At 45.9% G+C, this 12200-nt stretch overlaps 1 protein-coding gene across 2 annotated transcripts in view; it reads right to left on the bottom strand.

Annotated features, from left to right (window-relative positions):
- Positions 1 to 536: 536 nt before the first annotated feature.
- The window catches only part of ankrd11 (ankyrin repeat domain 11), a 103069-nt gene continuing 91405 nt past the window's right edge, over positions 537 to 12200 (bottom strand). Inside the window, exons 9-13 of one of the 2 annotated variants that reach the window (XM_056608320.1) lie at positions 9071 to 11969; positions 8466 to 8564; positions 8045 to 8188; positions 5910 to 6002; positions 537 to 4313 (exon numbers count right to left, since the gene is read on the bottom strand). In XM_056608320.1, the coding sequence (XP_056464295.1) occupies positions 4128 to 4313; positions 5910 to 6002; positions 8045 to 8188; positions 8466 to 8564; positions 9071 to 11969 (3421 nt within the window). In that variant the 3' untranslated portion in view covers positions 537 to 4127. Of the gene's footprint in view, positions 4314 to 5909; positions 6003 to 8044; positions 8189 to 8465; positions 8565 to 9070; positions 11973 to 12200 lie in introns of both variants that reach the window. The other variant, XM_056608319.1, reaches the window with a different exon arrangement.

Raw genomic sequence — 12200 nt, 5'->3', positions numbered from 1 at the left:
AGACGGCCCTTAGGAGGTGACGTATCCCGGTAGAAGATCCATGGCGAGGCCATAGGGTCGGTGTGGTGGCAGAGAGGTAGCTCTGGCTTTACTGAACACGGCCTTGAGGTCCAGGTACTCAGGCGGTACATCAGCCAGAACCAAAGAGTCCTCTGGCTGGTGGGACAGCTTACTGTAGCAGCAGGAGAGTTGATATTTGCCAAAAATGATAAGTCAACCTAATGTTTTAACCTTCAGAACATTTATAATATCTCGGTTTTAAAATGGAAAGTAATGCACCTTGCGGGTGTTCCACCAGAACAGATGACATGTTCTGAAGGATAAACTAGGTGTCAACATTACATGAACGTCACAAGGAAAATCATGGCAACCGGTGGTAATATTTCAAAATTTTATTAACGAACATAATCTCTGCGGAAGAAGTTCTTGCGCTCTCTGTACATGCAACTGTAGAAAATAACAATTTAGACTTTTTACTGATCTGTTTTAGTGCCCCCCAATCCCCCCCACCCTACCCCTTTCATCCTTTTTTATTTAAATATTTCTCACATTTCTTTAATGCAGGAAATTAACGACGGCTCAAGGTGAAAGTACTGCATTCTCTTACAGCACCGATGTTAGCATGAACAGAACCTGAGCCCCGCCCCACCGCCCTGCCCTCCCATAGCTGCTCCAACACTATGTACACAATTAAACTACATGGTACGAATAAAAAAGGTACATTATTACATCGTCACCTTGAGTGAGCGCGCGTCCCCCAACATTCTACACAAGTTGAACACGAGTACAAAGAGGAGGGGCCCCTATTTACAGAGCTATTTACACGAAGTCTCACAAAGCCTCGCCAGGAGAGAAATATACACTGCGGAGAGACCCAAGTCAAACACTAAGAAAGACATACCACAGGTGTCAGAAAATAAAGATAATAAATAGGTTAATCCTCTTTGATATTTCTCTTCTTTTTTTCTTTTTTTTTTGTAAGTTTCTTCTCCATGCGATTGTACACAAGTCATTTTCCATTCTCATAATAACAAAATGATGAATAAAGATTACTTTAAATGTTTTAAAATAAAAACAAACAAAAAGGAAACTAGAAATAAATGGCTTGAAATCATAAGTCTACCACAAGAAAAAGATATGTATATTTACGATCCGAAATAAAATAAAAACAGTTCGAAATGAGCAATAAACAAATCAAAACAAAACTTGAGGATAATGTCAGGATAGTTGAGGTAACGTGTTGTAGACAGATCTGGGGTCCGTCTAGTTTCTGGAAACCACACACAAACAGATATATAGATACATATATATATATACACATATATACACACACACATGCATACATATATATATATATATATACACATGTAAACATACATACACACACGCACACATATATACAAATGTAAACATACATACACACACACACACACACACATATATACAAATGTAAACATTCATACACACATATATACATATATATACACACACGCATACATATATACATGTTAACATATATGTACATATATATATACACACACACACACACACACACACACACACACACACACACAGTCCGTCAAGTTTCTGGAAACCCCATATCGGGTTCTACTGTGCAACCGGAGGGTTAAAGCATTGTGTGAGGGGGCTTCTGACTGCTAAGGTACCAAAGATTAACAATGTGAACACTTGAGTCTTTCAAGATAAACGTCAAGTTATTGCTCAGGGTGGGGTTGGGGTTGGGGTAAGGGGTGCGTGTCGTCGGTCAAGGGCCAATCAATTGTCTCCTCTCATTAGTGGTCAAGGACCATTTCAAGCCTTAAAAAAAAGAAGCCAATTAGACGTGAAGTAAGAAAGAGGGCGATCAGCGATGTGAGCAGAAAGTTTGTAAACAGCATGAGTACACCGGGGAGGGGGGGTGGGGGGGGCTGGTCTTGCACTCTATACAGGACGGTAAATCAAAGAAACTAAAAAAATGACAAACGAGAACATTTACAAGACAACAATCAAAACAACAATACACACAAAACAAAATTAAGAGCACAACACAGGAATTATGTAAAAAAACAAAAAACAAAAAAAAACACTTCACCCATAGGAAAGATAAAACTAGACAAAGCAAATGGAAAAAGGAACTAATTGCAGGGCGTTCGAGCTCTGCTATTCAAGTAGGACGTACAAAAAGCGGGTATGTCATTTTTTTGGTTCATATTAGGAACACTTGAGTGTTGAGCCGAATAGAAAAATAAAACAAATGCCACCAAACTACCGTCAATCACTTAATCTCCCAGCAACACAAGTACTTTGCAGGTGAAAGCTGTCTAACATGCTTAAAAATGATAAACCATCTTTTAGAATAACAGTAATTACCATCTAAACACCTTCTGAGTCTTAAAACTCTGACTGAAAACTCTTTAGTTCAATATGACTCAAAATCAAGTAGACTTTGGAACGTTTAATTAAAACATACATTTTTGAAAAAGGGTGTGATGAAGATAAAATCGAACTTGCAACCATCCTGTGGCAATTATTTTACTACAGCATGGGAGTTAAACACAAAACAAACAGGGAGCTGGAAAACAAGTATCCGGTGACGTCAGGAGCCGGCCTACAAGGCCCAGCAAAGCACTCCACAAGTCATGGACCAAATGGTGAAGTACAGTGTAAAAGGGGAGAAAAGCTATCAACATTATTTTTAATAACCGATTTCAGTCAATGACAATTTCTAAAAAACAAAAAATTTAAATTGAATGAATTTAGTTAAATTCTCAGCGAAAAAACGACAATTAAAACCAATGAAACACAAATAAAACATGTCTCTCTTTGCCAGTACTCAATAAATCTGGTTTTACTGTAAAAAGGCATTTTCTTGGTTTTTAATTCTTCAGATAATAGAACTGTTTAGTAAAGCAACAACAAGGACAATAGCTCCGGACACCCATTTCCCTCCATCGGCCTCCCTGCTACATCTAACTCTGTGTGTGTGTGGTGTGTGTGTGTTTGTGTGTGAGGGAGGCCTGGGTTGTGTAGTCGGTCATTGGAGTGTGTAAATCCTGACACAATGCGTTTGGCCCATGGGAATGAAGGGCAAAGTGCTGCCTAAAAGTCAACTGTACATACAAAGATTATTTTTCGGTAATTTTTCGTTTTTTTGTCTTTACACTTAACTGAGTGATGTTACAGTACGTATACATTATTTACAACTGTGCAGTAATGTGTGGCAAAATAAATTATCTAGAAGGCAGCAAGAATACATTGGTTTCAACAAATATAAAAACTGTACAGAATTTACCCAATACAACATTTTTTTCAGGTTTCTTTTGTGTTTTTTTCCCATCAAACTAATATTGGCTCTGTAGTGTTTCAAGACACTTCCTCAGAAACAATGAAATGCCCAAGTAAAGAAATAGACAAAAATCAAACATATTTCTCTCTCTAGTCACCTAGTCAAATAAACCCTCTCTTCTGCCCATCCAGGGGTGGAGTTTAATTTGCAGTCTCTGGCCTTTGTTGTGTGTGTGTGTGTGTGTGTGTGTGTGTGTGTGTGTGTGTGTGTGTGTGTGTGTGTGTGTGTGTGTGTGTGTGTGTGTGTGTGTGTGTGTGTGTGTGTGTCCCTTTACAACACACCTGCTGCGGGGCCAAGGTGTGTGTGCGTGCTCTTTCCCCGAGGCTGCTGGGAGATAAGCTCCTCCCTCCTCGTCATAGGACAGTTGGTGTTGTCTGCTGCAGCAGCGGAGACCAATGAAGGGAAAGGACCGGTGGAAAGGGCTCGTGTCCTCACAGCGAGCTCTCTGGGCCTCCTCCCACTCACAGTAAAGCGTTAAAAGGTGGAAGATCAAAGTGCAACACTTGGGGTTTCTCTCCACCGGGGTTTAAAAATGGCCTCACTTGGGGGAGAGTAAACGTGTGTTTGCCTTTACTTGGTTTCTCTGTAGAATAAGCAATGGTTCCTCCCTCTCTCTCCCTCTCTAAAGCCTTCTCATGGAAACGCGCTAGCCCTTTCTGAAGTTCCCTCTGAAGAGGAGGAAGATAGCGGCGGTGGGAGCGTGTCCGTCCAGCCCGGGGGTTTGTCCGTCCAGATGGGGGGCGTGTCCCTGTCCAGGGTCCTTGGAGTATGTCCACTGGGATCACGCTGGCAGCAGGACAAAGTCGTCATTGACATCGACCATGGGCACGTAGAAGGAGGGCACTTCGTTGACGCACAGGGACTTGTGGGCCGTAGGGTCCAGTTCCTGCACCTTCAGCTGCCACTCCATGCGCTGGACTGCGTTCAGCGCCGCAGCCTCGTGCTGCTGCCGCATCAGCAGGCACGTCTGGGGCGGGGGAAAGGCGCGGGAGTTACTACCAAAACCGCTTCTCATTTAATTAGATCTTACAAGGGAACAGTTGCATTCTGCTCTCTGCTTATAGGAAGCAACTCTGTCAAAGCACATGTATGAAGCAGTCCTCTAGTGAGCTTGACGGTACCCCTTTAAAAATAACGAGTTTTCTCAACCTCTATTTGTAATTAAACCCAAAGCAAAAATGTGGAAACCCCAGTCGATAATGTAACAAATTTCTGGGCGCATAATATAATAACACATTGCCTATAATTTTACAACGTACAACATTTGTTCATCACAAATGACTCTTAAAAGCAGTGCCAACATTAATTTTTTTTTTAACCATTCAGCGAACAAAAGGCACCAGGCTGATTATCATTTAGGGGGCCACTCAAGGACATGCAGAAGCGTCATCAACACGCCCACTGAAGTGGTGTGAGAAATACCAACTTTCTACTCCTCATTCACATATAAGGTAATTTACATTTCCTACAGAGAAAATACAACCTCAGGGGTAGTATTAGTCAGGAGATTTTCAGGGTACAAATGTCAGGATATGTTGTTCACACATACGGCCCATCAGGAGAATATCAGGATTTACACGCGTGTCTGAAAGCAGCTAATGTGTGAGCATCTGATTACATTATAAAATTAGTCAATTGGTGGGAACAGGGGTAATTGTTCAATGGAAAGTGTAGTATACTATGCATGCAAATCAATTATTAAATAGCTTTTACTGTTATTCAGGGCTGAAAAGTGCATTGACATTTTAAAATGCAAGGCAACTACTATTGGTTAGTTGAAAGTAATAATCATCATTGAGATTAAACATCTTTTCCAGTGTCCTGGCCAAGACAGGCTGTAGTAGCCTACAGTCACACATAAAACATAAGAAAAATTAAACTAAAACAGTCCGCAGGGGGGGATATCAATGTCGCAAGACATTTCGGGAGGCTCAAGGAGGAGGGTAATAATTTATTTCAGCAACAAATTGTAGTCTTGTGTTGGACTTTATAGACATAATTCACCATACTGTGTTATTGACATGTTTTGATTTGGTGTTATAGGGACACTGTCTCTTTAAGAATCATGTGACTTGTGTGTTGATATGCTGGTCGGTGCGATGCTTGAATTTAACGGTTATTATAGGACAAAATGAATGACCCGCCGTTGCTTGTCGAGGTGAGAAATTGTCTCTCTCTTATTTTATCGCAATTTCTACAGAGTATAGACAGAAAGAGTCGATGGCGGAGTTGATGGTCTTAGCGTACGGTGTGTGCGCATGTGTGTGTGCGTGCGAGTGCGCTTCCGTGTCTGTGTCGCTGCCTTTGTCTTGACGTGCAGCGTGTGTGTGTGTGTGTGCAAGAATTAGTTAGCAATTTTCCAAACATTATATGCAAAAAAGTGTAACATTACTAAATCAAAACCCTGTGACAACACAAGTAATGGCCTGCATGGTTTCCCCCTGTGCCAGGTGTTGTCATTGGCCAATGGTCATAGTGACTTCACCTGGCACCATTGGAGCAGGGAGAGCAAACAAAAAAAAAAGAGTTAACAGGAAGTGATGTTCGCGGACTTGAGATGTACCTTCATTCGGTCGTACTTGTCGTCTACGTCCTGGATCCAGGAGATGAACTGGCGAGCGTTGAAGCGGTCTCTCACTGACTTGTTCTCATCGCCCTGTCAGAAAACGATTACAGGTCAGACACTGGGAAATCTACTGCTGTTAAAAAAACACTTAAACCACAGTTTCAGATGGAATTCAAACACTGCGTGATCTGCGTTTTGGGCTTAGAATTTAAGGAAAGAGGGGGCCGTGTTATCCCCATGGTACTTTTTTAGTACTGTCGTTGTGTTACTTTTATGAGCATTATAATAAGCAATGTATTTGTAAGACCGTAGAGTTATACTATAGGTGTCTGGGAAGCTCAACCCTCACTCGGACGCGGACATTAAATACATCGCTGCTCAGCCCGAGCTTCACCATCAACACACACCGCTGTCTTATACAATGGTGTCCAGGAAGCCTTACCCTCCGACATGGGTATTTAATAAATCGATGCTCAGACTGTGCTTCACCATCCACACACACACCGGGGCATTATGGAAAAGGCACTCAGATGTCGTGAAAATAATGACACCTGCCTCCGCAGCAGATTGTAACGTTCACATATTGTTTTGGGGAGAATGGCAAAAACATAGGATTTTACCCCTTACTTCGCTAAATTGGGGACTTATTTCAGTAGCAGTGATAAAATGGCATAGATTACTATTCTCTGTGCCTAGTCTCTATGTAGTAGGCATTAGTCATGACAGATGTCCATGTTTGATTGTTTTAAAATACAGGGTGCATAAGCGTAGACACCCCTATTTTAAATTCCCATAGAGGCAGGCAGATTTTTATTTTTTAAAAGCAAGTTATTTCATGGATCCAGGATACTATGCATCCTGATGAAGTTACCTATGCAACCTGATGAAGTCGGCCTTTGGAATTAAAATAGCCCCACATCACCACATACCCTTCACTATACCTAGAGATTGACATGGTTCTTTTCAGAGTATTATTAGGCTTTCATCTGATCTTCTTTAATAGCTTCAAAATAATGCCAAACTTAAGAAGTTTTACCTGATAGTTTGTATCCTTTTAGAATAACGTTCTTAGAAATGTATATATTTGGATAGTGCCATTGCCATTACACAAAGTGGTTATCAAACTAATAAGGACATTTATTGAAAGCAAAGTAAACAACATAAAACATTGCAGAACCTAAGGCTTTTCATTCTACAAGTCAAGCAATTCTGTGGTATCACTTATTTAGCACCCCAATCCTCCCAATGGACTGTCTCGCTGTACGACACGCAGAAATATGTCAACAGCACCGTCAGCACTCTGTAGTACTGAAGTAATTTGGTCGGAACCATTAAGTACCAGAGTTCAGTACCCAAACCTAGTTATCAGCTTGTCAATCTTGTTGCAAAAGATGTTGTTACTCTGCCGTTACCCTATATGCTAGGACTAGTAGTCCTATATGATAGGACTACTAGTCCTATCATGTAGGACTACTACTAGTCCTATATGATAGGACTACTAGTCCTATATGATAGGACTTCTAGTCCTATCATGTAGGACTACTAGTCCTATATGACATAGCACTACTAGTCCTATGCTAGGACTACTAGTCCTATCATATAGGACTAGTAATCCTATGCTAGGACTACTAGTCCTATCATATAGGACTACTAGTCCTATATGACATAGACCTACTAGTCCTATATGACATAGGACTACTAGTCCTATATGACATAGGACTACTAGTCCTATATGACATAGGACTAGTAGTCCTATGCTAGGACTACTAGTCCTATATGATAGGACTAGAAGTCCTATATGATAGGACTAGTAGTCCTATATGATAGGACTACTCAATTTACGGAAGGGTATCGCTTCCTCAGAGATGCACGTCGCAATCTCACGCCGCTGTTGCAGGTGCAGGTTGGAGGTTGTAGGGCCAGGTTTGGGAGTTTTGTTTTGTGTGGTGTGTAAAATGTTCAATGTTTTTTTTCCCAGATTCCCAAATTACATTTTCTTATTACAGAGAGTAAAGTAACGAAAAAGGTAGCGCTGGGTACCGATACCGATTTCCAGGTACTGGTAACGTTTCAAATGTTAACGCCACACAACCCAAATACATACATATCCATATACAGGTGTGTGTGGGTACCTGGGTCTCGGAGGGCATGTTGTACACCTCAGAGTCTAGCAGCATAGTGCAGGCGCTGAACGGGACCGCCTGATTGGCTATAGTCCTGGCGGCCCGGCAGTGGACCCTCAACATCTCCTGCTCACAAGACACGATCAGCTTCTCCTGGACAAGAAAGAGACACAGGGAGAGGGATTTAAGGATACTAATATATCGAAGAAGAGTCATGTTATGGCCCATTACTGGGAAATAGTTGTATATGAACTCACTCGTGACAATTACAGTTACAATTATCTCACTGTATACACCATTTACGAGAGAGGAGCATAGACAGAAATAGAAAGGAGCCAACGGCAGGAGAGGACGGAGAAAAGAGGAAGGATTAGAGGAGAGAGTTGGAAGAAGAGGACAGAGGAGTGAGTGTTCAGTAGGTGACTGTTACCCTCTCGATGCTGTGCTGGAGTCTGAGCTTCCCCCTGACTGCCTCCTGCTGTCTGAAGAGCTCTTTCAGGGGTTCCGACAGAGAAGGGGGTGGAGCGATCTGGAGGAGAACAACTGCGCAGTCAGAACTGTGACCAGGTATCTATAGCTGTTAGTCTGTCTCTAGATCCTATAACACTGAAGCTAGGTCTCATTAGCTATCACTGGTAGTCTTGCTCTATGTCCGATAACCCTTAAACCAGGTTTGTAGCTGTGATCTAGGTCCTACAACAGCAGCTAGGTCGCTAGTTAGCTATAGCCTAAGCCTGCTTCGGCTCCTACAATATTGTTAGCCAGATATCTAGGTTTGCCACTTAGCTAGGTGTTGCTCTGGATGCAATAACAGTGTTTAGTGAGACAGTTAGCTACCACTGCTATAGATGCTACAGTGTTATAACGCTAGCCAGACCTTCTAGAATTGTTATTTGAGCTATTTAGGAGAATTGAATAATTAGGACGTTTCATTTTTAATAAAATTGAACTATTCATTGGCTCAAATGAACTGTAATTGCCTTCATGAATAAAATCGGTGCAATGTGTCTCGATAGTAAATAGCAAGTTACTAACCACTGGGATGTGCAGCTTGCTTAGGGGCTTGCCGTCCAGCAGGTAGGATCCCGTGTAGGTGACATACTCAGCGTAGCACTGTGGAGCCTGTGGCGTGATGTAGCACAGGATCTTCCTCTTCTCCTCGATCTTCTTCCGGATCTGCAGATACTCGAAATAGGGGTTGGAGCGGTCGCTGTGGTACGGCTCAATGTCGTCTAGCTTGATGGCGTTGACGATTACCGCAAGTGTCTGCTGGATCATCTCCCTCGTCTGCTGCATGGCTGTGTTAACCAGCTGCACCTGCACCTGCGGCACGGCCGAACGTGCAAACCTCCTCTTCCTCGGGTGCTGCGTCTGGGCGTCCTCCTCCTCTGGTGGCAGTGGCCGCCCTTTCGTAGCTTTGCTGAACAACACAGGAGCAGGCACCTGGGCGGGGGGAGCCACGACAACGGTGGGGGTTGGTGGTGTCTGTGTTATTGTCGTCGTCACCATGGTGACGGACGCCAACGCAGGAGGCGTGTCCTTCGTCTTGTCCGAAGGCGGGTCGGAGGGGGCTGAGGTGGACGTGGGCGTCCTGGTGATTGGGGTCTGTGCGATGCTCACCACGGGGTTCATTCCTAGGGTGGCGGAGGTTGTGATGGCAGAGAGCAGCACGGTCGGCTGATGCTGGGGCTGAAGCAGTGCGGGCGTAGACGACACAGAGGAGGGGTTCTGCTTACTCTGGTTGGCCAGCATCTGGGCACGGTTACGTGTCATCCGCTGGGGTACCTCCTCCACCTTCTTGGGCAGGTCGGTAGACACCGCAGTGAGCGTGACGGTCAGCTTGGACGTGGGCTCCTGTGCGTCCGATATGTCAACTATGCTAGAGATGGTCACTGCGACGGGGAGAGGGGGCAGCGGGCTGCATGTTGCCATCCCCAGAAGGGGCTCAGGCTCTGGTTCTGGCCGCAGCTGCTCCACCTTGGAAACAGGGAGTGGTTCCAGTTCGACCTGCAGGGAGTCCGTGAGGGACTGGATGTGCCTGTGGTTGTGGTGCTGCAGTTGGCTGCTTTCCAAGTCCACGGAAGAGAGAAGAATGGCGCCACCCAAATCCTCTGGTGCATCGTAGAAGCTCTTTGGCTCCAGAACACCGCCCTGTGGGTGGTTCGAAGACAGGGGCACGCTGAGTGGGACGCTCTGGAGTTCAGGCTCCAAGTCCTGCTGGAAGTTAGCTAGCGGGGAGGGGACGACTGGATCTTGCACAGCAGCCTCTCTCAGACCAGGAGCTGCTACTGGGGAGGAGCATGGAGGCACTACGACGTCCACCTCCATCAAGGCCGGCTCCTCTCTGTGAGACATGGTGTGTCGGATATGTGGGCTTTGCACCGTGGTTTTATGCTCGGGTAACTCTGTCTCCTCCGTCTTGTCAGGGAGCGGCAGGTCGGGCAGCGAGAATGGACCTAGGTCATCCAGCTCGTCCACGGCGGCCGGGAACGGATCGACCCAGGGCACCGTCGGATCGGGGCTCACGGCTGGAACCATGTGGCTCTCTTGCAGGGTAGTGGTGTTTATGACAATGGTGGGGGTGGGGGGGATGAATCTGTGGGAGGATGGGGGACTGTCTGGCCTGCCACATGATAGGTCCGTCTCCATCTGATGAGTGTCCTCAATGGGTGGCTTGTTGCACTCTGTGAAGAAGGCCTCCAGCGGTATCGAGGAGGACGACGTGTTCAGATAGTTCGGCTCCGTGTCCATCGTGGTGTCCGGCCTCTCCGGAGAGGGGATGTCTGCCACAGCTTCCTTCTGTTCATCGAAGTCACTATCAGGGACATAAGTCCTGTAGGCAGCATAGGGCGGTGTGACTGAGGGGTGGCCGGAGATGTGCTGCATCTCGTGGTCAGAGTTTGAGTAGGGGCTGGTGATCTTGGAGACAGCTGCCTCAATCTCCCGGAACGTCCGGTTTGGGGACTTCAGGAGCATCTCCGGGTTCCAGCTCATGGTGTGGTCGCAGGAGGACTCGCCCAGCGAGGCCGAGGCGAGGGTTTGGTCTAAGGGGTGGTGGACCACCGGGACCTGGGGATCTGGAGAGTCTGCAGTCCAGCTCTTCCTCATGGGCTCCTCGATACGGGGAGGGAAGGCACACACCTCTGCTGGTTGATCCGGCTCCTCGGCCATGCATTGGTCCTCTTCCTCTTCTCTGTCGTCTAGCTCATCTTCAACCTGTTCCTCCTCTTCCTCCGCCTCAAACTCCTCTTCTTCTTCCTCCACCTCATACTCCTCCTCCTCTTCTTCCTCCTCTTCTTCTTCCTCCTCCTCCTCCTCTTCCTCTTCATCCTCCTCCTCATCAGGGTCCTCCATGGCCGAGGGCAGGTAGTCTGTGCCACTAACAGGGTCTGAGGGTACTAGATCGGGCTCACTATGTTGAGGCTCTGAGATGTCATCAATGTCCATCGGTGGCAATGCGGCGGGTGCCGGCGTCGGCGGGGCGGCGATGTCCAAACAGGGCTCCTGGGGGTCGGGCCGGTGCACTGGTGTTGACGGCTTCAGAAGAAAGCTGTTGAACATGCTCTCTGAGGCGTTCTCTCCACCTTCGGGACCAGCGAGCACCGAGGTGGCCTCGTTCTGGTGGCTGTCCAGGTGCGAGGAGTCCACCCGAGGGGACAGTATCCGGATGGGGGAGAAGTAAGGAGGCGACAAGCACTCCAGGCGGTCCAGGGCCGCTTTGTCCTCACGGAGCTGGGAGGACGAGCACAGCTCGAACTCTGAGCCTGGGGGGCTGCTGTGCTGTCTGAGGAACTTGTCGGCCTCAGCCTTGAACTCGTCCTCCAGGGGGCGCCGGACCTCTAAAGAGGCCGAGCGGCTGACCAGGGGCAGCTGCAGGTTCTTGGCAGGGGTCAAACAGGTGCCCTCCTGGAAACTGTGGGAGGAGTTTGAGTACCTGCTGATATATGAAGAGAACGCCGTCAGACAAGGCAGGTTAGAGTCAATTAAAAAATAAACAAACAAACATGTAGAACAATAACAAACATTTAGAACAATAATGTAATCTGTTAACATTACAACAAAATTATTTTTTGACAAAAGTATGAATTCGAAGGCTACATTCACACTGCAAGCCTAGTTTCCCGATTCTGAAAGAAAATTATTTGGTCCACATTTGCTTGCATAG

The sequence above is a fragment of the Gadus chalcogrammus genome, chromosome 14, assembly GCF_026213295.1.
Source record: "Gadus chalcogrammus isolate NIFS_2021 chromosome 14, NIFS_Gcha_1.0, whole genome shotgun sequence".
Taxonomy (NCBI): Eukaryota; Metazoa; Chordata; class Actinopteri; order Gadiformes; family Gadidae; genus Gadus; species Gadus chalcogrammus.
Note: the sequence above shows the minus strand (reverse complement) of the source record. Positions and strands in the feature narration are given on the sequence as shown.